Source organism: Aedes albopictus, chromosome 2 (genome assembly GCF_035046485.1).
Source record: "Aedes albopictus strain Foshan chromosome 2, AalbF5, whole genome shotgun sequence".
Taxonomy (NCBI): Eukaryota; Metazoa; Arthropoda; class Insecta; order Diptera; family Culicidae; genus Aedes; species Aedes albopictus.
The window spans coordinates 499,552,328-499,579,332 of NC_085137.1; the positions used below are offsets into that span (position 1 = coordinate 499,552,328).

At 38.5% G+C, this 27,005-nt stretch overlaps 1 protein-coding gene across 2 annotated transcripts in view; it reads right to left on the bottom strand.

The window, feature by feature from the left end:
* Positions 1–27,005, bottom strand: part of LOC109622524 (27 kDa hemolymph protein) — a 46,652-nt gene that overhangs the window by 5,275 nt on the left and 14,372 nt on the right. For both annotated transcript variants that reach the window (XM_029860794.2, XM_029860795.2), the window contains exon 2: positions 3,055–3,319. In XM_029860794.2, coding sequence (XP_029716654.2) covers positions 3,055–3,112 — 58 coding nt within the window. In that variant the 5' untranslated portion in view covers positions 3,113–3,319. The remainder of the gene's footprint in view (positions 1–3,054; positions 3,320–27,005) is intronic.

The window sequence follows — 27,005 nt, forward strand, 5'->3', positions numbered from 1 at the left end:
TTATGTTGCAAGAAATGGAGAAAACAACAACACTGTTGCCCAAAGTTTTGCTCAAACAGCATCAAATTAGGCAAGGAATCATAATACCCACGCTTTTTGCACCATTTCATTGCAGAAACGGAGAATTGACCTTCTCACCATACTAAAATTCAGCTCATTACTACAAATCTAGTACTTCACCGATCTGTCCTATTGTTTTACTCTTATTCGAAAGATTATTGAATTTTCTATCAAATGGCATCTTTGAATCGATTGGTTTAGTTAAATAACTAAGTTTTCTAGAGCAAAATAGCTCAAAATAGTGTATTTTAATTTGTTTTTGTCAATTATCTTTGAAACATGCGTAATAAATTGAAATTCTTTCTTTGGTAAAGTAGTGGCCCCTATTCCACTCTACAATTCGTTCTTTGACACCAAACTTCTAGCTCTTATCGGTTTTTTGCTAATTCAATTTAAATGTGCGGCACAGTGATCAAAAAAGTGTTTACCTTGACAGTTGCAAATTTAAGAACTGAAATGCGATGTTTAAATCAAAATTGCAAGAAAACGATAAGAGATAGACGATTGATGTCAAAGAACGAATTGTAGAGTGGAACAGGGGCCACAACTTTTCCAAAGAAAGAATTTTAATTTATTACGCATGTTTCAAAGATAATTGACGAAAACAAATTAAAACACACTATTTTGAGCTATTTTGCTCTAGAAAACTTAGTTATTTAACTAAACCAATCGATTCACAGATGCCATTTGATAGAAAATTCAATAATCTTTCGAATAAGGGTGAAAAAACTGCGATAAGTTTGACCATTTTAAAGTTATAGCCAGTTAAGGCAATAAGAGTAAAAATCATGGAGAGTTCAATAACTACGTAACGGTTGAGATTTGACCATAAGTGTAGTACAATTTTTTTCACCATTTATGGTCCTCTATCACCCTTTAAAAAGTTTGCACTCAGGAACCTAACACCCTGTATAAAAATTTATTTGAAGTTTGTATGGGAGCGATTTGTTGAATCACCCCTCGTCGTACTTTGTCAAACTGTCAAACATTTGCCCATCTGTCAAAAGCTGATTTCAAAAATTCTCTGAAGTTGATTTTCGGTACCGAAATTATGTTTTTAAAATCAGAAAAAGGTGCTCTTTCGTATAAAATAAAAAAAAAAAATCAATACATTTTTCAAAATTCAAAAGTCAAATTGTGGTGTACTATTGCTATTGTTGATTATGGCTTATCATAAAATATGATGTAGAGCAAATACATGTACATATGTATGTAAGGTAAGATGTTTATGATCGCATTGGCGTATTGGCCAGATTTTTGTTTGTTAATCATTCTCCTAAACAAACACGGGATAAAGAAAAATGAAAGAGGGGACGAGTGCTCCCTGCATCGAGGACGATCTGCGGTCCCTTTGCAGAGTGCGGAACTGGAGACACACAGTTATGGACCGAGTGGAACGGAGACGGCTACTATGTCCAGCAGAGGCCACTCAGGCCGTAGTAAGGTGAGTGCTCCCCTCTTCCATCCTTCTCTTTCTCTTGTTTGTTTAACCCTAAAAGGGATACCTGGGGTCCATTGGACCCCAGGCGCCTTTCAGAGCTCGTCTTTGATGGAACACAGGTGACGAAACTGAGGCCATGAAGGTATCCCTTTTAGGGTTAAGAGAGTGAGTAAAAAAAAGTTCCTTATATGGTATAACAATTCAGTTCCTGTTTGATCAATTTGACTCCAGATCACGGTACGTACAAATGGCAATGGCTATTATTCCCAACTAGGAGATTCTAACAAAAATATAACATAATTAAGTATAACAAACAAATTTTGTTATAAATGTTAATTAATTACTCATTGCAATATCCTTTAATATAATAAACGGGGCAAAGTTGTATCAAATTCAATTTATGACAGAACTAGTTATTTTAAAATTAACTAGGGTCTTGTACCATTTGGGCAGGTGTACCTATTTTGGGCACTTGCCGCTATAACTAAATCAATTTCAAACCGATTGACTTGAAATTTTGTATGGAGTTATGCACGTACAGTATCTAACTCTGTACAAAAATTCAAATCAATCGGTTTGAAATTGTCTTAGTTTTAGCGGCAAGTGCCCAAAATAGGCACACCTGCCCAAATGGTACAAGACCCTACTTTACGTACGTACTTTTTGTTATGTTGCTATTTAACTTATATGTTGCAACTTGAATTATTAAAATATGCCATAACAGTGCAGAAGGAAGATTAACGATTTTCTTCTTATTAATTATATATTGGAAAGGTGCATATTTTTCCAATAAGTTACTGAAAACTATGTTCATTTACAACTGAACTCATTGCATATGCAATGAGCTTGAAACTTGTTTCACTATGTATATTGTAGAAAACAATCAGGCTAACTGCTCAGATCGCCAGAACTGATAATTAGTTATCTTGCGTGATCGTGCCCACTGCGTTACCTTTATCATACGCATTACGATCAGAATTTCACCCTACCGACTTAAACAATGCCCCTCCTGAATTACTTATTTCGCATTAGTTAAGCTGAGCAGCGTTCGTTCGCACAAACGCCACTACCGAAGCAGCTTTACCCAATGACCTTCCTTAAAATTCGATAACAGGCAGGTAAGCAAATCGGTTTGCCTATCACCGCCGTCGTCGGTTTTGCTTCAGCTACTCCCACGTGAATGGTAATGGATTAGGAACGTCCAGCTATATGGGCTGTGTAGTGACGTAGTGATGGCTTTGAACTTTACTCCGTTTGTTTCACTGTTCGCCTTATCGTTCCATCGGAATCGAAGTTGATAACAGTTGATGATGATGAGAGCTCACTTAGCGCGTCCAAAAGCAGTAGTAAGAAGTGAAGAAAATCTTGGGTTTAGAATTCTTGTGACATTATTAGTCATTGAGTCTTGAGATACATTTCAAAAAAACTTGAATTGTAGTGGCAATCGAAACACTATCATCCAAAAGGTCATTCATTTCGAAAACTGTTCAAAGTTTGATTAAAGGATTCAAATTTTAAACTAATGATACGTACACTAAAACTTTGATACTTACCTAGAATAAATGTTAGCAGCAGCAGTCCCGCGCTGATCTGGATCTGTTTCCGCTTCATCTCAGTGATCTTTAGCCGTTAGACTTTGTTCGTAATTGATACTCTTGGGGGACTGGTCTTGGCACCTCGAACGACCCGATACCACTCACGTCTGAACTCGGACTAACAATTACCCCGCACAATGCCTACACACAGCAGCGGCACAGCTCGTTATCAATCAAACACTTGTTACTTCATCGGGAGCTCTTTTGTCTCAATCTGTAGCACCTGAAAGTATAGATTCGACAGAAAATGATAATGAATGTGTACCACTGACCACTGTATTTGTGGAATGTATTGAATGAAGATTTTGGATCTGTCGCCCTGTAAGACGGTATCTATAACTGAAAGTACTAAGGGTTGTTTACTTCATGTTCTATTTTCTGTAGTTTGTACCTGTAGAAGTTTTTCTGAGATCTGGATGACTCAATTGTAACAATAGGTAGACAGCAACTGATATTTTGAGGTTTGAAAATAGCTCGAAAAATATGTTATGTTAGTGAAAGTGGTTAAATTATCCTAATGAATGTGAATAAATTCAGGATTAAAGAAGTTTTATATAATATCTTTGATAGATTAATTTATCTAATTCTTTTAAAACAGTTGAAATGAAAAACCTGGAATAATCAGATAATTTTTTTCTGCCTAAAATATCTATAATTCTCAGAGAATTCTGGCAGCAATTAAGCAATTTCTAAGGTAACTAAGGATGCATATATAAAACAGTGAGCTCGTTCCATCTAATTATTTTGTTTCTGTTTCGAAAGACGATTGAACGCTCCCAAGCTGACGTAGGAAAACGGCTCATCGACTTAATCGCTTCCAAGAACATGATCAATCGCAGCACCTTCTTCTAGCAGAGCCAATCTTTCCGTTGCACCTTGGTCTTTACGAGAGATGAAATCACAAATCGACCCCGTTTAGATTCGCCGATATTATCGACGTCTGGACATAAGGGCCCATATAGCCGAGGCGGTAAACGCACGGGTATTCAGCATGACCATGCTGAGGGTGACGGGTTCGATTCCCGGTCGGTCCAGGATCTTTTCGTGAAGGAAATTTCCTTGACTTCCTTGGGCATAGAGTATCTTCGTGCCTGCCACACGATATACATATGCAAAATGGTCTTTGGCAGAGGAAGCTCTCAGTTAATAACTGTGGAAGTGCTCATTGAACACTAAGCTGAGAAGCAGGCTTTGTCCCAGTGAGGACGTTACGCCAAGAAGAGGAGAGGATCGACGTCTGGACCTGTTGTATCGCTAACATTGACTCTGCCGTCAAGCCGCACCCAAAAGTTCGTGAGCAACAGTGAACGGTACCGGCGACCGTCACGGTACAACTTAAAACGAAGGAACACTTGGCAGTACGAGGAGCGATGAGAGAATTTGGAAAACAGAACGCATCAGGCTTGGGACTTGACAGAACGTGGAACGTTACAAGCGGAAGCGGAAACAGTAAACCTGCCTCTTGAAAAGTAAAACCGGCGGTGATTGAAAGGTGGAAGTAGCATTTCGAAAAAAACATTTGATAAGCCCAAGGAGGGGGGGGGGGGGTCTCCAGTTAGCCTAGTGGTTAAGGCTATGGATCGCCAATCCGAAGATTCCCGTTCCGGTCGGGAAAATAGAGGGCATAGAGCATCATTGTACTTGCCTCACAATATTGCATTTTGCTTTGCTTTATAGATTACCGTGCAAATGTTCAATAATCTAAAATATTTGTTCACACGTCAAACACTGAGGAAAGTAGCAAGTAAACAAACCGATTATTCCATGCACCACCCAAAAAGTGTAACCGACGCTTAAAATTTCTAGCAGCGAAACGAACCAATGTATGCTGAAACTGGTGGGAACATATTGTAGTGTGACAAAAAATTTCTGCAGGGGGTCGAATACGGTGCAAAAAAAGCAATATACAAATTAATGCAATGGCAGGCAAAGAAAGCCCTTTAATTAATAACTGGGGAAGTGCTCAAAGAACACTAAGTTGAAGCGAGGCAGGCCAAGTTCCAGTGCGGACGTAGAGTCGTAAAGAAGAAGAAGAAGAAGCCCGATAAGCCCATACTCGTTGGATCAAGGCGGTGGAAGCACAGTAGATGATCTTAAACCAACCAACTTTGTCGTCGAATGAAGTTGAAGTTGCCATTCAACAACTCAAGAACAATATGATAGCTGGTGAGCATTGAGATAATAGGTCCGGAAATATTGGCTATATGCTTGCACCGGTTAAACGACAGGACCTGGGAGACGAAAAAGCTACCGGAAGAGTTGAAGAAATGAGTAATTAATGGGTACAAGCTAGATTGTCAGAATTTTCGAGTGATCACAATTCTGAATTCCGTATTCAGATTGGAATGAATAAAGAGACATGTATTCCATTTCGTCACCTGTTTAGATAGAACAAATAACCTTAACCACCGATAGTCCTGTTCTGTTAACAATATCTCAACTGTCGTCCTTACAATTTGACTAGTTTTTTCTTGAGCGTCTGTATGACAAAAACATACGAAACCAGATTCCTGTTTAGTTTCCCTTAAAATCCGTTCTTGGAAACAATCATCTAAAGTTTTTGAATTTGTTGTTCGATACTGATCCGGTTGGCACAAGAGGGTGAGAAGCACAAAAATCACGATGGGCGGACCAGGTAGAATAACATCTAGCGAGGGTTGAGCGGGACTGAAAGGGCTGCAGTTGCAAACCGAGTTTTATGATGACAAATTGTTTACACAGTGTTATCATTATTATGATGTTGAACTAAACTAAACAAATGAATCAGTCGAATTTCAATACACTTTTGAAGGATCTTTTGGTATGTCACTGAGCATTTTTTCACGAAAACAGCTTGTTAACTTATCATAAATCAATAAGATATGCGAATGAAAAACTACAATGATGCGTTTGTTGGTTCCTTTTGATTGACCACGAAGGGACTCATACGATTAGTCACGTATAATCTAAGATTGCACATATTACGTAATTCCGCATGTTGCTTCGGATTTTTCCTCCTTCGGTAACTTTGTTTTAGATTATGAATATCAGACCAGATGGAAATAACATAATTATAACAACTTGTATTACTTTCTTATAATGGTTTTTGTAACAACTTGCTAGCTGTTTTTCTACTGTTTGATTTGTACTAGAACTACAGTCAATGCACTACGGTTCGAATCCATCGTTTTTGCTGCATCTTTTCCAAAACTTTTTTGATTAGGGCGGTCCTCGTCTTAACTCAAATCAGAAAAAAAAATTCTCTAATTTTTAGTCATATGCGATCGAATTCTTCAGTAAAGTTGTAGGCAATGCTATTTCGAGCAACTTTGCTGAAGACACCTTTTATTTAGCTCTTAATCTGAACTTAATAGGTCAATTTTAAGTTTTGACATAGAATGATTCTCCCAAAAATGTTTTTTTTTTACAATAACTTCTTTATTTGATTTTTTAGAAGATGTGAGCTTTGGAGCATTTGAAGAGCAAGTAGTTATGACGCATATTTCAAATGTTATGGGCAATTTTGACTCAAAAACAATTGTGTTATGAAATGGTTATATCTCATGGAATTGGTAGTATAAAAGTTCTTCGGACGGCATTTTTAAAGTCACATACATACATTCATACATACATACATACATACATACATTTATTTCTTTAACATCATTAAGATAAGAAATAATCAACAATAGTACGCCACAATACTCGGTTTGTGGCTGCCGCTCTCCATCCTCGGTCGCGCCCAATGCTCGCTGGGCTCCACCTGGTCCACCCATCGTGCTCTCTGCGCTCCACGCCTTCTTGTGCCAACCGTGTCAGTTGCAAACACCAGCTTTGCAGGGTTGTTGTCCGGCATTCTTGCAACATGCCCTGCTTACCGTATCCTTCCGGCTTTGGCCACCTTCTGGATGCTGGGTTCGCCGTAAAGTGCAGCGAGCTCGTGGTTCATCCTTCTCCCGCCACACACCGTTCTCCTGCACACCGCCGAAGATCGTCCTTAGCACGCGTCGCTCGAAAACTCCAAGTGCGTGCAGGTCCTCCTCGAGCATGGTCCATGTCTCGTGCCCGTAGAGGATCACAGGTCTTATTAGCGTTTTGTACATGGTGCATTTGGTGCATGGGTGAATCCTTTTTGGACCGCAGTTTCTTCTGGAGCCCGTGTAGTAGGCCCGACTTCCGCTGATGATGCGCCTCCGAATTCCACGGCTCACGTTGTTGTCAGCCGTCAGTAAGGATCCGAGGTAGACGAATTCCTCCACCACCTCGAAAGTATCCCCGTCTATCGTAACATTACTACCCAGACGGATCCGGTCGTGTTCGGTTCCGCCTACCAGCATGTACTTTATTTTTGAGGCATTCACCACCAGTCCGACCTTTGCTGCTTCGGGTTTCAGGCGGGTGTACAGCTCTGCCACCGTTCCAAATGTTCTTGCAATAATGTCCATGTCATCCGCAAAGCACACAAATTTGCCGGATTTTGTGAAAATCGTTCTCCGGCTGTTGAGCACGGCTCGTCGCATCACATCTTCCAGAGCGATGTTGAAGAGTAGGCATGAGAGTCCATCACCTTGTCGCAGTCCCCGGCGAGATTCAAATGAACTGGATAGTTCACCCGAAACCCTTACGCAGTTTTGCACACCGTCCATCGTTGCTTTAATCAGTCTAGTCAGCTTCCCAGGAAAGCCGTTTTCGTCCATGATTATCCATAGCTCTGCGCGGTCGATACTGTCGTATGCCGCTTTGAAGTCGATGAACAGGTGATGGGTTGGGACCTGGTATTCACGGCATTTCTGGAGGATTTGCCGTACGGTAAAGATCTGGTCCGTTGTCGACCGGCCGTCGATGAAGCCAGCCTGATAACTTCCCACGAACTCATTCGTTTTAGGTGACAGACGACGGAAGATGATCTGGGATAGCACTTTGTAGGCAGCATTCAAAATAGTGATCGCCCTGAAGTTCTCACATTCCAAATGGTCGCCTTTCTTGTGAATGGGGCAGATTACCCCTTCCTTCCACTCCTCCGGTAGCTGTTCGATTTCCCAGATCCTGACTATCAGCCGATGCAAACAGGTGGCCAACTTTTCTGGGCCCATCTTGATGAGTTCAGCTGCGATACCATCCTTACCAGCTGCTTTGTTGGTTTTGAGCTGGTGAATGGCATCCCTCAGCGTGGGAGTTGGTTCATTTCTGTCCTCCGCTGCATTGGCGTCGTCGTTTCCTCCGTTGCCGTGGGCTCCCGTGCCTACGTTCTCCACGCCGTTCAGGTGCTGATCGAAGTGCTACTTCCACCTTTCGATCACCTCACGTCCGTCCGTCAAGAGGCCTCCGTCTTTATCCCTGCATATTTCGGCTCGCGGCATGAAGCCGTTGCGAGATGCGTTGAGCTTCTGATAGAACTTCCGTGTTTCTTGGGGACGGCACAGCAGTTCCATTTCTTCACACTCCGCTTCTTCCAGGCGGCGCTTTTTCTCCCGAAAAAGGCGGGTCTGCTGTTTCCGCTTCTGTTTGTACCGTTCCACGTTCTGTCGAGTCCCTTGCTGCAGCATTACCGCCCTCTTTGCGTTCTTCTCCTCCAAAACCGTTCTGCACTCTTCGTCGAACCATTCGTTCCGTCGATTCCGTTCCACGTACCCGATGGTGCTCTCGGCTGCGTCGTTGATGGCTGCTTTCACTGTACTCCAGCAGTCCTCTAGAGGGGCCTCATCGAGCTCGCCATCGTCTGGCAACGCGGCTTCGAGATTCTGCGCGTATGCTGATGCGACATCTGGTTGCTTCAGTCGCTCTAGGTTGTACCGTGGCGGTCGCCGGTACCGTACATTGTTGATGACGGAGAGTTTTGGGCGCAGTTTGACCATCACCAAATAGTGGTCGGAGTCGATGTTGGCGCCACGATAGGTCCTGACGTCAATAATGTCGGAGAAGTGCCGTCCGTCAATCAGAACGTGGTCGATTTGAGATTCCGTCTGCTGTGGTGATCTCCAGGTGTAACGATAAGGGAGGCTGTGTTGGAAAAGGTACTACGTATGGCCATATTTTTGGAGGCGGCGAAATCAATGAGTCGTAGGCCGTTTTCGTTCGTCTGCTGGTGGGCGCTGAACTTAACAATCGTCGGTCTGAATTCCTCCTCCTGGCCTACCTGAGCGTTCAAATCTCCTATGATGATTTTGACGTCGTGGCTTGGGCAGCGATCGTACTCGCGTTCGAGCTGCGCGTAAAATGCGTCCTTGTCATCATCAGTACTTCCGGAGTGTGGGCTGTGCACGTTTATTATGCTGAAGTTGAAGAATCGGCCCTTGATCCTCAACCTGCACATTCTTTCGTCGATCGGCCACCAACCGATCACGCGCCTCTGCATCACTATAAAAGCTGTTCCCAGCTCATACAATTTTAAAGATAGAGTCTTCGGAAAAAATGTAGGTTTTTACCATACCTAGAAGTTTCCCATACACTAATTTTTTTTTACAAAACGTGAAACAAAAGCTTGACATTTATTATTTGATTCTTAGGAGTACACATGCTATGTTTTTTCAAGGAAATCAGAACGATTATTTTCTTCAGAAACAAAATTTATGAGTTTTAAAAAATTACTTTCATTTTTTCATTTTTTTGCAAAAAAAAGTACCTTAAAGGGCTCGATAACTTTTCAACAGCTTGACTAATTTCAAATCATTTAACGTGCTTTTATAGATATTTTTGTTGCCTAAATTTGTCCTGAAGGAACTATTCGTCAAAGTATTCATTTTTATAACACCAACACCAACAACTGCCAAAACATGCCTTAAAACTTGTTTTTTTTTCATGTAAAATTTGAGCAGTCAAACAGTCACGTCTTCGGCCACCCTCAACGGCACCACGCACACGTTGTGTACAACAATCGAGTTTTTTTTCATGGTGCGTGTACACAGTACACGATGCGACCGCTCCCGGGTTAAGGACGATTTTTTGGCAATTTTTGCTGAAAACCAGATACTAAGCATCACTTTTACCAAAATTCTCATTTTTCTTATAAAATACATGTTTTTGAATGGGTTTTGATATTTATTTATATACATCCATGTTTAATCCATATTTTTACAGGTACAGATTATTCACAGCATTCTTAGACAACGAAAATATCTAAAAAAACAACATTAAAGAGTGACTCCGTAGCTTGAAGGAATAGAAGCGCCTGTCTAGCGAATTGGGAGTCGTGAGTTCGAGTCTCACCGGAGTACGTGGATTTCTTTTCATAATTCAAATCTCAATTTGTTCATCGAGCACATGTTCTGTTGTGCACATGGATGTCAAAGCATTTTCAACAGTGTAATTTCCCATATGGCTTGGTCAGCCAAAAGCAAAATCGAGAAACCTAAAAGATTTGAAATTGGTCAAGTTGAAAAAAAGTTATCGGGCCCTAATGTTATTTTGTGGAGCGGACCTGGTGTGATGGTTAGAATACTTGACTATCACGCCGAGGACCTGGGATCGAATCCCACTCCCGACAAACTCGCAAAACGTGAGTTCTTCCTTCGGAAGGGAAGTAAAGCGTGGGTCCCGAGATTAACTAACCTAGAGTTAAAAATCTCGTTAATACAGATAAAAAAAAATAAAATTATTTTTTTGTGAAAAGAAGAAAAAAATAAATGTAATCTTTAAAAACTCATACCCTCAATGTACCAATAGTCGCTCGTGTTCCAATAGCCGCTCACGAGCGTAGAAAACAAGGTTTCATGCTAAAATACGATCTTTTTTTTTCCAGGGATATTGAAAATATGCGTGCTGAATTATACCCGGATGAACACAATCGTACACATTTGTACCAATAAGCATCATTTTTATGACGGTGAGCGGCTATTGGAACACGAGCGGTTAATGGTACACTGACGGTATTTTCGGTAACTTTGGCAAAATTTTATGTTTTACAAGTTTATTATGAAATCAATTTGTGTGAGATTCATAAAAAGATTGAAAATCGGTTGAAAGTTGGAAAAGATATGGCACTTAAAGTGGAAGCATTTTTTTACTTGAAAATTCAACTTTGAGTCTATATCTTAAAATTTTTGGCTCGAACTCAGAGATTTCTCTTTTTTTTAAACGAAAAATTTTGCGTTATTATTCGATTTACTGTGGTGGATGCGCATTGATAACACAAGTTTACAAAATAAAACGAAAGTCGTGAACTTCTGTCAACGACCAAAATTTTTGAAGCACAATTTAGTGCTGATTTCGAAGCCGACCTTCAAACAAATTTAAGTAGAACAGTTTTTGAGTTTTAGCTCAATATCAAGTTTTACAACTTTTCAAAATATGTAATTTACTAAAATTCAAATATATTGAGTTTTGTTCAACCAATTTTAAATCTTTTTCCATAAATTAAAAGCTGAATACAATACCATTCGATCATCTGAATACAGGGTTTGCGTCAGATTGATGAAATTCAAGATATTGGCGAGTTTTAGGAACAATCTTCTTAAATTTTAGCAAAATTCCCAATTTTTTTGAAGAAATGTATTTTTTTCAATAAGAAAAAACCTACTTAAAATTTGTTTTCTCGACTTTTATTTGACATATCATATGTAGGCGAGTTACAGTAAAAATTTCAGCTTAATTGAAGCATTGATTACGGAGAATGAGATGTTTGAAGTGAGCGACTTTGCTTAAAAATAGAACAAAAATCGATTTCAAATCATCAACCTTGTATGGGAAGTCGAAAAAAATTCCGCTCTACTGTAATTTTTTTTCTTTCGCGTTTTCGAATTCAGGGCATAATTCTACACCAAAAATGATCATCAGCTTACCGAGTTCAAAAATGCTGTAAACTAGTGTAATCTACATATTTTTGCTTCCATCTGATGAGCGATTGGTATAGGTAAGTTGAAATATCTGTAATTATCGGCTATTTTCCGTTGGATATAACGAGAATTAGCGCATATGATGAAGTGGATTTCTACCATGTCACATCATATTCGCTATACTTAAGTCGCATCGTTAAGGGAATGTACAAATCACATCCTTTCCACGCGGCAAATTATCCGCCGCAGCTTGAAAATGGGTCTAGCAATCGCTAGTTGCAAACCGACAGACAAGCCATATAAAAGTAAAATATGGGTATAGGGTAATTGTTCCCTTCGTTGTGGTAGTACACCTCGTCCTTTTTTTACGTCCATGCTTGGCTAAGCGACAAAAAATTCTACCGCCAAGACAATGAGAAAACTCAACAGTTTTATATTTTTTAAAACATCTTCGTGATTAGGAGAAGTGTACAAAAATATAAAAATGTGTATTTTGATCATTATTTTGGCAGTAGAAATTTTTTTCGCTGAGCCAATAGTGGACGTAAAATAAGGTTTGGGTGTACCTAATGTTGCGGTAATGGCAATTGAATAAAGTGACCAGATATATGTTGCTATAATGCGGCACACAATTTTACGTAACTCAAATTGTAAGTTTTTCAGTGATTTAGTGATCAAAAAAAAACAATGATATCAAAATCCACATTGTAGACGTAACGAATAGAAAATTAAAAATATGGTTAATTTTTCGAAAAAGGCTTTTTTTTAAAAACGTCAAGAATTGAAAAGAATAATTGATTTTGGCGAATCAAAGAACTTTGGGACAAAATAGGAAAATAACATATATATGGAGAAATTTTATTGTCATTGATAAGAATCTTTGAAAATAAGTTTTTGAATCTGCCACATCCTCAAAATTCTTCCGAGGATCTCTTTTATTATTTTGGAGATCCTTGTGAATGGATTTCGATGTTTTTTTTGTGTTTTTCTGAAAATTATTTCTTATTTTTTCAAGTTATAATTCGTTTAAAATGCGTGAATTTTTTTTATGAAAAATTTCTTTGGAATTTTTTATTGAAAAATTTCTTTTGAAATATTGATCATTTCTGAAAATCCCTGGAAAAACCTATTGACGAAAATCCTGAAGAAAATTTAAAACATTGCATAAAAATCCTGCAAGAATATCTAGTGAAAACTGTGGAAAAAATCTTGGGGATTCTTTCCAGGCATTCCAATATAATAGCTTGAGGAGGTTCTCGGAGCAACCCTTAAAAACAGGAAACATACTACGACAATTTCAAATTAACTTGCACAAAAAAATCTTCAAGTCAATCTAAAAATATTAACATTGTTTCTCGAGCATTTTCACAAAGAGGTTACTAAGGAATCTTTTTTAGTATTTCCTGCAGGTGCTCTCTCTAGACGATTCCTTTGTCTTTTGTTCATTAATTTTTTTCTGCCATTACTTAATCTTTCTCAAAGTAATGTTTTAAGAATTCTTCAAGAGTATCCTACTCAAATTCACGCTCACTTTAAAAGATTTCCACGATTTTTCCACAAATCCATTGGCATGTTTCTTTTGGGATTTTATCTGGCGGGTTCTGTATTAGTCCAAAAACGTATAGATCGTTTTCGAAATCTTTCAAGGAATATTAAAAAAAAAACGCAAACGGAAGTTATGGCAAAACATCTTTAAATTCTCTAGCAAATAGCTTACAAGAATCAAACAAAATGTGCCTTGTTGATTTCCGAATCAAAAGTCAATTTAAAGATTTGTCCAAAGATTGCTTTAAAGAAGAAGAGAAGCAGTTCAACACATTTTCAACAGATTTATCTACCTAGAAAAAAAAAATAGCGATTGTTGAAATCCGGGACACTTTACAATGCGGAACGATTAGCTTGGATCCGGGACTGTCCGCACAATCCGGAACGTCTGGTCACTTTATCGTAGCCTCTGGGAATCCAAAACAACTGACTCAGGGGATAACACTTTGCATTTTCAAGATTTATGTTTTTCATATAATGTTAGTTACCCTGCTCCACAAGGTTTATCTTGTATTTTATAAGCGATTATTTTTTCTCCAAAGTTATCACTACCAAATCTTGCAAGGATTTATATGCATTCTTTTTATTCCTCCACCAGTATTGCCCTCAACAGATTTTCCTGAGGATTTTCGGAGCAATGATCAAGAGATTTCTAAAGAAATGTCGCAAGAAATATATGGCGGATCACTCTGAGAATTCCACAATTAATTCGAGGAGTTTTGAGCAGTGCTGTCATGGTAAAATCAGAGCTGGTTACCCAAGATTTCAAAAAAGCTGCGCCCCCTATGATGCTACGCCCCCATATAAATAAATCAAGCATTGGGCTCAATGTGACGATTTTACGGTTTCCCAAAATAAAGCAAACAAAACAATTTTCCCGCTCACAGAAAAGTGTTAATCTTAAATGAGAAAATTGCGCTCATCATATACTAAAAATAGTGTAATATTTTTTCGGCTCATCGTAAATTAATAACATTGTGAAACTTCCTGCGCACTTCAATGAGTTGCATTTTGCATTTCAGCAGAAGGAAATGCCCTTGACATATTATGTTTCCAGTTCAAAACCGAATTAGCGATATTTTTTCTTTTACTTCCGCTGCTTTTCCCTTACGTAGTCGGAAGTGGGCGCTGTATAGAGTAGGTGTACAATAGAGCGCCCCACTTCCGACAACGTAAGGGAAAAGCAGCGGAAGTAAAAGAAAAAAAAAGTCGTTAATTTGGTTTTGAACCAGAAACATAATATTTCAAAAATAGAATAAGAAAATTGCTCTAATCAAAATTTGATACCAAAGGTATAAGCTTCTGCGCCTCTCAAAATAAGATATGGGATCTCATATCAAATGTTCTCAAAGTATGTTTCGAAATTTGTTGATTTTTTTTCGGTAAAAAATAGTTTCCAAATCGTTTTGGCATAACGTTTCGGCCTACTTCATTCAGCCATCATCAGATACAAAACGTTTGTTCTCCACCACTGTGGTCTATCAAAAGTGGTGGAGAACAAACGTTTTGTATCTGATGATGGCTGAATGAAGTAGGCCGAAACGTTATGCCAAAACGATTTGGAAACTATTTTTCACCGAACAAAATCAACAAATTTCGAAACATAAAACTCAACGGTGACCAAAACCCCAGAAAGTTCTCAAAGAATATCAATAACGATTTATTGTATGAAATCACTGCCATGATTTTGTATTAAACTCCTCCGGGCGTTTTTGCAGGTATTCATCCAGAAATTTCTTTGAACGTTTCTCCAGGTTTTTTTTTTCAGAAATTCCACCATGGATTTTCTAACAGATATGTCCAGGAGTTTCTCCAGATACCTTCAGGAATCAGTTTTGTACCTCATAATTCCGCCCTCTTTTGCATATTTTTTGACAGATACGCGTTTTTCAACTACCACTTGTAATCTTCCTCAGTGTCAGCTATCCACTGGATCTGTCAAAGGATAGGAGCAATCTTTTCCATGAACATCTCCAAAAAATCTCCCGGTAATTCCTTACAAACATACTCTTGAAATTTCTTCATGATCTCCTTCAAGAATTTCTTGAGAAGTTCCTCTAAGAATTCCTCGAAGAATTTCTTCAAGAATTCTTCCGGGAATTTGTACAAGATTTTTTCGAAAAATTTGCACAGGATTTTTTTTTTCAGAAATTCGACCAGAAATTGTTCCAAGAAATTCTCTAATAATCCCTCCAGGAAATCTTCCAAGGTTTTCTTCCTTCAAGTATTCCTCCTGGAGTTTTTCCAAGCATTCATCCAGAAATACCTTTAAAAGTTTCTCCAGAAACTCGTTAAAGGTTTTTTTTTTCAAAAATTTCTCTAGGAATTGCAAATTCGTTAAGAAATTTCTCCAGAGATTCCTTCAGAAATTTCTCCAGGGATTCTTTTAAGAAGTCCTCTATGTATTCCTTCAGGAAGTCCTCCAGGGATTCTTTTCTTCAAAAAATTTCTCCACGAATACCTTCAGAAATTTCTCCATTATCATTTTCAAAAAAATCCTTCAGGAATTTCTAAAGAATTTGCTGTTGAACTAGCTTAGGTCAAAATAAATACACAGAAATAAAAATTAAAAGATAAACCAATACGAATGTCTAGCGAACTCGGGGAGACGTGAGTTCAAATCCCACCAGAACTACGTGGATTTTTTCGCAATTTTTTTCCACTCAATTTGTCCATTTTTCAACACATATTGTGCCTGTGAACTTCAGTCATTATGTATGTCTAAAAAATAAACATAAGTACCGCAGGCATCTATTTATGAAGACCTGCAGCCGTTGAGTGTTCTCCACTGATACACACCAGGTATCACTGGCGTATAGCAGCACAGATTTCACGTTCAAGTTGAAAATTCGAATTTTGGTGTGTCGACTAATCTGGTTGTTTTCCATACATTTCTTAAACTCGCAGGATGTCCTTGAAGAATTTCTGTAGGAATTTTTAAGAAATTTTTGGAGATATCCCTTGAAAAATTCCTTGAGAAATTCTTGGAAAAAATCTTGGATAAATTCCTGGAAAATTTCTTGGATTATAAATAGCCTGGAGAAATTCATGGAGGAATTCCTAAAGAAATTCATTGAGGTACCGTGATTTCTGGTGAAATTGGTCGACGTAAGGTCAATTTTGTTTCTTTCAAATAACGCTTTAACACAATTTGTGGAAAATGACGATCATCTATCTTAAGAGTTATTGAATGACAAATTTACTCATTTTATAGCCAATTACTCACATACTTCTGTATTAAATTCAATATTTTCCCTAACTGCGTGTTAGGCGAACTTCAAAGACACTTACAAACTACGTAGTTGTATCGCACATGTAAAAAATATTGGAATGAATGTTTAGGGTAGTGGACATATTTTGGCTCGGTGGGCGGGGGTATTTTGGCCCTCCTCGTGAATTTTATTACAATTATCATATAATCTCTACAAAATCTCGGCAAATTATTATTGGAACTTCCAATAAAAAATTGCGAAGATACTGTAAAAATATCTGCCCGGGCCAAAATATGTCCAATCCCCTATAGTTGGCAAGGATTCGCTCAATCCGATTTCGTTATCAAAAGTTCTATAAAACGCATGGCAATTGCATAGTTGCAGGCGTTTCCTTTGGATTTATCAAACTTTAAACTTAAAAAAAAATAACTTAAAATTTAAAAACGTTGCAAAAATTTGACGTAGTTTATCGCATTCTGGGATGGTTATTTCAGGTGGAAAACATATTTCCAGCACTTACAAAGGTATATCATTAACTGATTAATTTCACCCCGAAAGCAAAATTATAGTTTTTTATTTCAAATTATTACAATAAATTTTCAGTAAAAGTTTGAACCTATTTGACTAATGAAAACCGTGGTTGTACTTATTTTAAAGCATTGAGTTTTATCATGTCGATATATATTCAAAAATAAGACGCCGAAACTTTGAAGAGTGATAAATTTTCATCCGAAATCACAATACTTCTACAGATATGCTGGGAGGAATTCCGAGAGGACTTTCTAGAGTTATTCTTGAAAAAAGTTCTGGAGGAATCCCAGGAGCAATACCTGGATGGATTTCTGGAGAGGTCTCTAGAACAATCTCTGAAAGCTATGGAACTATTCCTGGAGGAATCCCTGAACGATTTCTTGGAGGAATTTCTGGAGGACCTCCAGTATGAAGGAGGAATCACTGGTGAAAGTTTTAAGAGAACTCCTGAAGGAATCATTGGAGGCATTCCCGGAGAAATTTTCGGGGGGATTTTCTAGCGGAAGTCTTGAAGTAATCCCTGGAAGAATTGTTGGATGAATCCCAAGAGCAATTTCTGATGGGACTTCTGGAGGAATTCCTAGACGATTTTTTTTTGAGGAATAACTGAGTAATACCTTGAGTAATCCCTGGAGTAATTTATGTTGGATTTTTTACAGAAATTCTGTAGAAATTGGAGGAGAAATTCGTGAAGGAATTAATGAATTCCTGGAAGAATTTCTAAAGTAATTTCTGGAGTTTAAAATTTGGAGGGGGATTCATATGAGAGATCCTTGTACGATTTTAACAAGGAATCACTGGAAGAACATATGCAGGAAAATCGGAAGGATTGTTTTTAAATAACTGCTGGAGGAATCCCTTAAAAGATTTCCTGAAATATCTGGAGTAAGGTGGCCCACACTTATATGAAAAACAAAAATTTCGAAACATGCCAAGTCTTACCTCCTAAATCAGTTGTTTTGAACTCCCAGAAGCATCGTTCAAGATTTGAGCAAAATCAATTAAGCCTAAGGGGGCGCTCAAAACGCTTGAAGTTAGTATGGGAAAACTTGGCCAAATGTATGCAGAAATTTTAAGTTTTTGAATATTGCCGCTAGGTGGCGCTGTAAGCGTTCAATAATCAAACCCTTTGGTATTATTGTAGGTGACTATATACCAAACAACTTTGTCGGGTAATTACGACGAGTGCTGAAAAAATCGAGTTCAGCACCGAGTTGCGTACAACGTTTTTTGCAATTTCATAAATTACCCTTGAGGATAGTTTTCAACAAAACTTTTTCATCAAACTGCACACTGATGTTCATAGCCAATGTTTAAGAAAATCTGATCATAATAGGTTATACTGTGCAGTTGTCACAATTTTTTTAAAACTGCGTCCAGAAAGCATCAAGAAGTTGACCAAAACTGAAAACAGTGCTGTAATGGTTCATTACGCAACGCAAATCAGTGCTGTAATGAATCATTACAGCACTGTTAATTAGGTGTGGGAAAGTAGGCCTTTACCTGTCAGATTAGCGTGAAGTAAAACAGCCTATTACGATGAGAAATTGCAAAAAAAAAGATACAACACTGATTACACCCATTCGGAGAGGGTTTTCTGCTTAGGGGGTTCGGAAAGTCAGTACAAGACAAAAAATTCCTTCAGAAATTCCTTAATCATTTTTTTCCAGAAATTGCTCCAAAAATGCCTTCAATAAATTTTCAAGAAGTTACAGGAGACATGTTTAGATAGAATCCTGGAAAACTCTTGTATAAATCCTAGAGGAATTCTTGCAGAAAATGCTAGAAGAGTTTCTCGAAGAATTTCTGAAGGATTTTTGGATAAATTCTTGGGGGAATTGTGGAGGAATTCCTAGAGGATCTTTTGGAGAATGTTCTGTAGAAATAAATGGACAAGATTCTCGAGAAATTTTTGGAGAAATTCCTAAACAAATTCTATAGAACTGAAAGACGACTTGCGGTTGAATTTACTATTTTGCAGGGTTAATTTAAATACACAAAGCTACTAAATTTGTCCAGACTGAGTTTGATTTCATTTCAACAGATTAATGTTTTCAAATTTACCATGGACCCGATTTACAATTTAAAAAAAGTGTCTGTTGGAATACGGATTCGAACCAAGAACCTTGGCAAAAATTCGAATGCAATTACTGGTGAAATCTCTGGACAGAGTCCTAGGGAAATTCCAATGAATAACTTCGACGAAACCCTGGAGGAAACTCTAGAATAATGGTTGGCGGAATTCCCTAAGGAATTCCTGGAACAATCTCGTGAGAGATTCCTGGATATATTCATGGAGGAAACTCAGAGGAATTTAAAAGACATCTCTGCAGAAATTTCTTATGGAATACTTGGAGGAAGTTCTAGAAGAATTCTTGGAGGCATTCCTGCAGAAATTCTTGGAGGTACTCCTAGAAAAAATCTGGGAGAAATTCCTGGAAGAATCCTTATTGAAGTTATTGGAGAAATTCTTGCTGAAAATTTTTGAACGAATGTCTGAATCAGTTTCTTGAGAAATTTCTCAGGAAATTTTTCCAGAAATTACTTCAGCAATTCTTCCAGAAAATTCCAGGGAATTCCTTCCGAAATTTCTCTAGGAGTACCTGCAAGAATTCCTCCAGGAATGCCTCCAAGAATTTTTCCCAGACTTCCTCCAAGAATTCCATAAGGAATTTATGCAGAGATGTCTTTCAAATTTTTCTGAGTTTTCTCCATGAATTGGTCCAGGATTCTCTCACGAGAGCCAAGCATTCCTCTGGAGATTCCTCTTGGGGTTCATCGCAGATTTTTTTAGGAATTCCCCTACAACTCCGTCCAGAGATTTCACCAGGAATTTCACTAGAACTTCCTATAGGAAATTTCTTCAGAGATTTTTTATGGATCTCACAACGAATTCTTCCATAGATTGCTTCTCTAATTTCTCTTGATTTTTCACCAGGAATTCCAGAAATTTTTAAATGAATTCATCAAGGAATTCTTCATTCATACTCTCCATTCATCTAGGGCATGGTTTCCCAAACTGTGGGTCGCGACCCCACAGGGGGGTCACCGGCCTTCATCCAGGGGGTCGCGAGGAACAGTAGAACATTTTACTGTAACAGACGTCAAATGAGGGAATTTCTATGGTGGGTTGTGAAAAGTATGTCTGCTGGCAAAAGGGGGTAGCGCACCTGAAAGTTTGGGAACCTATGATTCAGGTATTCGTCCAATAATTCCTCCAGGTATTTCAGGAATTCCTTTTAATCGCAGGTAGGCCGTTACAAATATTTGTTTCACTTTTTGTCCCACCACTCTTTGGTTGGTCGAGGGGGGGATAAAAATAATAAAGCATATAAAGGACCCGATTTTGTCAGCCCTATTTTGCGGCAAACTTCTTGCTCTCGTTATCTCACGGTCAAACTTTAACCAATTAATTTATTTTTGTCATCTATCTACAGCTGTAATGCAGAGCATAGAACGATACAATGTTTGAAAAACTTTTTTGGTTCTTGAGGAGAGCATGAAATGTGTTCGGAAAAGGGGCTGACAAAATCGGGTCACTTATGTAATCTGAAAAATATTACAAACTCATCGGATTTGTTATTTTTTTTTAGCAAAACTCGATATTTTGATACATATTTTTAGGTGCCCCCCCAAAACGCAAAATCCAACCATATTTTTTTAAGGGCAGGGGGAGATAAAAAATCAAAATTAGTATCAGCATTATTTAACAACAATCCTTCAGATTTTCCTGCATATGTTCTTCCAGTGATTCCTTGTTGAAATGGGGAATCCCTGGAGGAAATCCTAGAAGTATTTTTGGAGAAATTCTTGGAGGAATCAGATCCAGGAAGAATTTCTGAAAAAAAAACTCTGACGGTATTTCTGAAGGTGTTCCTGAAGATATTTCTGGAGTAAGTCCTGGATGAATTCCTGCAAAAATACCTTGAGCAATTCCTTCAGGAATTCTTGGAGGAATTTCTGGAGGAATTCCTGGAGGAAAAGTTGAAGGGATTCTTGGAAAAATTCCTGAAACAATTTTTGGAGGATTTTCTTGGGGACCATCCTTAAATGACTTAGTATTTTAAGGGGGAGGGGAGAGTCTCTGAAATTGCTACTAGCCATGTATTGATATGGGAAAGTTCGATGTTCAATAATACCATTTTTTATTTGACACTCATATTTCGTAAATATGTAAACTCAATTTAAGCCTTAACCTACGGCCGAAATTTTTTTTGTTATAAAGCGTTTTAAACTGGAAATTTGTTCCAGAAATTTTGGCTCTGGGGGGGTTTTAACCCTAAACCACCGCCCACCCCCCCCCCCCCACCCCCACAATGGCTACGCCAGTGCTGCTGCGTCATGTGTGGATGCTCCTTAGTTGGAAATTATGGTAAAAATCCTGGAGAAATTGCTGGAGAAAGTCCAGGAGGAATTCTTGGAGAATTTCATGGAGAAATTCCTCGAGGAACTCCTCAAGAAATGCTTTAAGAAATTCCTGGAAAAAATATTGGAGGAATTTCTAAAGGATTATCCGGAAGATAATTTTGATTTAGAAAAAAAAACATGGAAAAATTCATGGAGGTATTCTCGGAGAATTTCCTAAAGGAATTCTTGGAGGTTATCCTAGAGAAATTCCTGGAAGAATTCTTTGAGAAACTTCTGGAGAAATTCGTGGAGGAATTTCTGGAGCAAAAATTGGAAAATTTTCTGTAGGATTCGTTGGACGGAATTCTGGAGGAATTTGTGGAAAAATCTCAGGAGGAATCTTTGAAAGAATTCATGGAGGAATTCCCGCAAGAATTCTTGGAGCACCTTCTTGAGAATTCTCTTGAGGAATCCCTAGCGAAATTTCCAGAGGTATTCGTAAAGCAATTCATTGAGATATTTTGGAGAAATTTCTGGAGGATTTCTGGGGGAAATTTATGAAGGTATTTCTGGAATAATTTCTGGCAGGATTTCTGGAGGTTTTCCTGTAGAAATCCTCATGGAATTCCTGGAGAAATCCTTAGAGGAACTCTCGGAGGAATTTTAGCAGTAATTCATGAAGAAATTATTTCAGGAAACCCTGTAGGAATTTTAGAAGTAATCAAAAAGGTAATTTCTGCAGTTGTTTCTTGAGTAATTCCTGGAGGATTTTTCGGAAGATTCCCTGGAGTTTTCCCCGGAAATATTTCTGGAGGAAATTCTTGAGGAATTCCTGGAGGAATCAGTAAAATAATTTCCGGGGGAATTCTGAAGTAAATTCTGGAGAAATTCCTGTAAGAATTTACGGAGTAATTCCTTTAGGAATCCCCGGTGGAGTTTCTGTAATTCCTACACAAATTCCCGGAGGAATCCCTGGAGGCATACCAGGAGAAACTGCTGGAGATTTTTTTAAGGAGTCTCCTGGTGAAATTCTTGGGGAATCCGTGGAAGAAGTTCATGAGAGAGATCCTTATATGCAATAATAATGGGAGGATTTTCTTGAAGACTCGCTGGTGCCTGAAGGAATGCCTGGAGGAATTATTGGAAAAAAAAAATCCTGGATGGACTATTAGACCAATTCCTTAAAAAATCTCTGAAGGAATCTCCGGAGAAATTCCTGGTGGAAGCCTTGGAGGAGTTAAATAAGGAATCCTTTAGAGAATTCGTGGTGGAATCTCAGAAAAGTTCCTGGAGGAATCTCTGAAAAAAAGTTGTTGGAAAAAAATAAAGAAAGAAGTCCTGAGTAAATAGCTGTATGAAAAGTTTAAATAACTTATGGGAGGAATTTGAGGAGAAATAGCAATTTGATGAATCGAATGTAACAAAAGAACGCCCTTATAAATGATGGAAATTTTTGTGCGATCTTAAAATTACTTGCAGATATCTGTTAGAAAATATAAAGCAAAATTGAGCATCGAGCGAGAATCGAACTAAGAACCTTGAAGTATGAGTAGCACGCCCGAGCCTTCTCGGCTATCTCTGATTGATGGCTTTCGATCAGTCAAAATTAAACTGCTTCTACTATAACGCACGAACTGCTGGCTTGCTTCGGATGCTGCAGATAGGTTGCAGATGTTGCTGTGTGTAGATGTTGCAGAAAGCAGAGGAAAATAATATGAAAATGGCAACTTAAGCAACAGCAAAATATATGAAAGTTAAACAGCACGTAAATTGAAGTTCGCATGAAATTTGCGGCAGAAAATTGTAAATCACCACCATTTAACGTCAGATGACTTGTTAAAATTAAAACTAAACCAAAGAATTCTTTGTTAGACAAACGGCCTAACCTGAGGATGATTGACACTTATCAGGTCATTTTGAATGTAACGAAAAAATATGGATGAAATCGATCTCAAAATTACATTGCAGATATCTGTTAGAAAATATAAAGAAAAATTGAAATCCGCACAGCAAAAAAATGTGAAAGTTAAACAGCACGTAAATTGAAAATCAACTGAAATTTGCGGCAGAAAAATGTAAATCTCCAACATTTAACGTCAGCCGAGCAGCCCGCTGCTGGTCAGACGGCTTGTTTACAGATTTTAAAGCATATTCGCTTTAAATTTACATGCATCTGCTATAAATCATGCCAGCCACTCTCCGTCATCAGCTAAACGAACGGCTGCTCGCAGCTGTGGCGGTTTCCCCGTTGTCTCTCTCAGTACTCTTTGCAGCAGTCGGAGCATGTCGGGAATGCGTGCACAGTTCAAAAAAAAAAATCTGTAAAATTAAGACGGATGGAAATTTTTGTGCGATCTTAAAATTACATTGCAGATCTGTTAGAAAATATAAAAAAAAAATTGAGGAACAAGCGAGAATTGAACTCAGATCCTTGGAGTGTGAGTAGCACTCCCGAGCTCTTTCGGCTATCTCAGCTTTTTGAACAGAAGACAGTCAAAGTTAAACTGCTTCTACCATAATGCACGCATTCCCGACATGCTCCGACTGCTGCAAAGAGTACTGAGAGAGACAACGGGGAAACCGCCACAGCTGCGAGCAGCCGTTCGTTTAGCTGATGACGGAGAGTGGCTGGCATGATTTATAGAAGATGCATGTAAATTTAAAGCGAATATGCTTTAAAATATGTAAACAAGCCGTTTGACCAGCAGCGGACTGCTCGGCTGACGTTGAATGTTGACGATTTACATTTTTCTGTCGCAAATTTCAGTTGATCTTCAATTTACGTGCTTTCTATTTTTTGGCGGTGTTATGACAACTTTTCTCGATTCCTTATGGTGGCTTATAGGATATGCTAGATTTTCGATTGAATAAAAATTAGACTTCCTAGGGTAAATGTACCAATAGTGGTGCTATTAGTAGCTCCTTGTAGTAAAATAATTGAATAAAATTGATAATACCACAAAATAAAAAGTCTGTAAACGTTAATCGGTAGTTTATTACTTAAATTTGCTAAGAAAAATGTAAAAACCATTGTTTATTGCAGTTTTTGTTAATAAATTACTTGCACCAACTATAGGTACACGGTTCCTATAATGGAGGTAAAATTTAATATTGGTTCCTATGGTCCACTGCACGAATTTATGCTAGCCTGCTTACTCTCACACGAAATTTGACGTTTGAGCGGTGCCGACACCTCTCAAACGTCAAATTTCGTGTGAGAGTAAGCAGGCCAGCATAAATTCGTGCAGTGGACCATAGTGGCGCATTCCATTGATTTCTTATGGGACCCACCACAATAGGAACACTACCACCACTATAGGTGCAAAGGAGCAAAAAAATTAAGGAAAATAATTGTTAAAAATAGCTTTTTCGTCAAATCCTGCACACAAAACTGAATTAATGTTATCAATTAGGTATGATGCATCTATTAAAAATGCGATTTATAAGCGTTTTGGTCGAAATAGTGCTAAATTGCCACTACCACCACTATTGGTACTACCTCCACTAAGGGAGCTTTTACCCTATCAGGATTGACTAATCGTCCTTCTCGTCACCACAGCGTGAAGATAACAATAAAACAATCTTCGTCCGAAAGAACAACGGTGACGACTAACCTTTTCGTCGCTGACTGCGGGTTTCACGACGAAGCTCAATCATAGTTGCCCACCAACTTTTTCGTCGTCCTCTTTGTTTACCGAGCGACGACGGACCAAGCGAACGCCAATAGAGAATAGGTTTTATTGGTGTTCCAGCGCTTACGTTAGTGTGAAACCTCATTAGCTCAGTTGGTGAGAGAGCTGGATTGGCAATCTGAGGGTTGGTTGTTTGATTCCAGGTGCAATATTTTTTTCATTAAAATCTTTTTTTGTGTGTGTGTGTGTTGCTGGTGGCCACAATGACTTCATCGGCTAGGCACACATGGACGAAGAGCGAAACAAAACGGATGAAGATTTTGTTTTCGTCACGACGCAAGCCCTTCACGACGATTCACTGGCTCAAATGAGTCATCCGATGTGGAACGGTCTAGTTTTCGTTCTCGTCGTCGACTTTTCTGCTCGCACGGCGACGATTTTCAGCCCTACTTCCGATGATTAGGGGCTGTTCATAAACCACGTAGACCAAAATTTGGCCATTTCAGACCCACCCCCCTCCTCCCCTTTCGTAGACTTTTGTCCATTTAAAAAAAAATGAAATTTGTATGCAGCGTAGACTTTGGCTAGAACCCCCCCCCCCCCTTCCTTCTCCCGAAAAGTCTACGTGGTTTATGAACGGCCCCTTAATATGATGTTTGAAATTATTATGACCATAAAAATAAATTTCTTATTTTTAACATTTCAAACTCAGCCTTGAACTCGGAACCTTGACATCCGCAGTCTGATACCATACCACTGCACTACTTTAGCTGTCTTGATTGTTGGGTAAGCTTTACTCAATATAAACTCAATCATCTTATCCCAAGACACTGGTCTGGCTACTGGTCTTGCTACATTCGTTACTTTGCTGACCTAAATTTAATATTCTTCATTACACCAACGAACCTAACCTCAAAATGACTGACAATTCTCAGGTCATTTTGACAGATTTAGCATAAGCATGAAAAGGACGGCAACAAGATCGATAAAGTAGAATATATGATCCGTCTTTTCCGTGCATGTGTGTGGTCTGTCAAAATGACCTGAGAATTGTCAAATATTATCATGGCTAGCTTTGTTGGTGTAATGAAGAATATAGTGTTCGTGTCGTGTGCATATCGTCGCCTTCGTCGTCGTCATAATGGTCGAACAAAAGCTTCCCTGCGACATATGGCAATTTAGCCAATCGGTAAAACAGTACGATATTCCAGTTGAAATATTTATCAATGATTCTTTATTACACCAACAAAGCTAGCCATGCAGATGTTTGACAATTCTCAGGTCATTTTGACAGACCACACACATGCAAGAAAAAGACGGATCATGTATTCTACTTTATCGATCTTGTTGCCGTCCTTTTCATGCTCATGTTACATCTGTCAAAATGACCTGAGAATTGTCAGTCACTTTGAGGTTAGGCTCGTTGGTGCAATTCTTCATAGATCGATAAAGTAGAATATGTTATCCGTCTTTTTCGTGCATGTGTGTGGTCTGTCAAAATGACCTGTGAATTGTCAAACATTTCCAACTTTGTTGGTGTAATGAAGAATAAAGAATTGCACAAACAAATCGTACAACAACACATTAGTGCTGTTCAACGACGCAGGTTGAACTTGCTCGAAGTTGCTGCATCTTGCTCTTACTCATTTGTCATCAAACGGGTAAGAGTGGGATGCAGCAACTTCGAGCAAGTCGTTGAACAGGACTATTATATCTTTCATAAAATGATCATTTGAAATCTGGTTCAAATTATCCTTTTGAGCAGGACGTATTCTTTTACCATGTTAAATCGGTGACAATAATGAACCCCCGGAATTTTTTTTAGCCGGCAAATCCGGTATCTGTCGGCGTGGACATCAAGAATGATGATAATGGAAGCCATTGCAAATGGA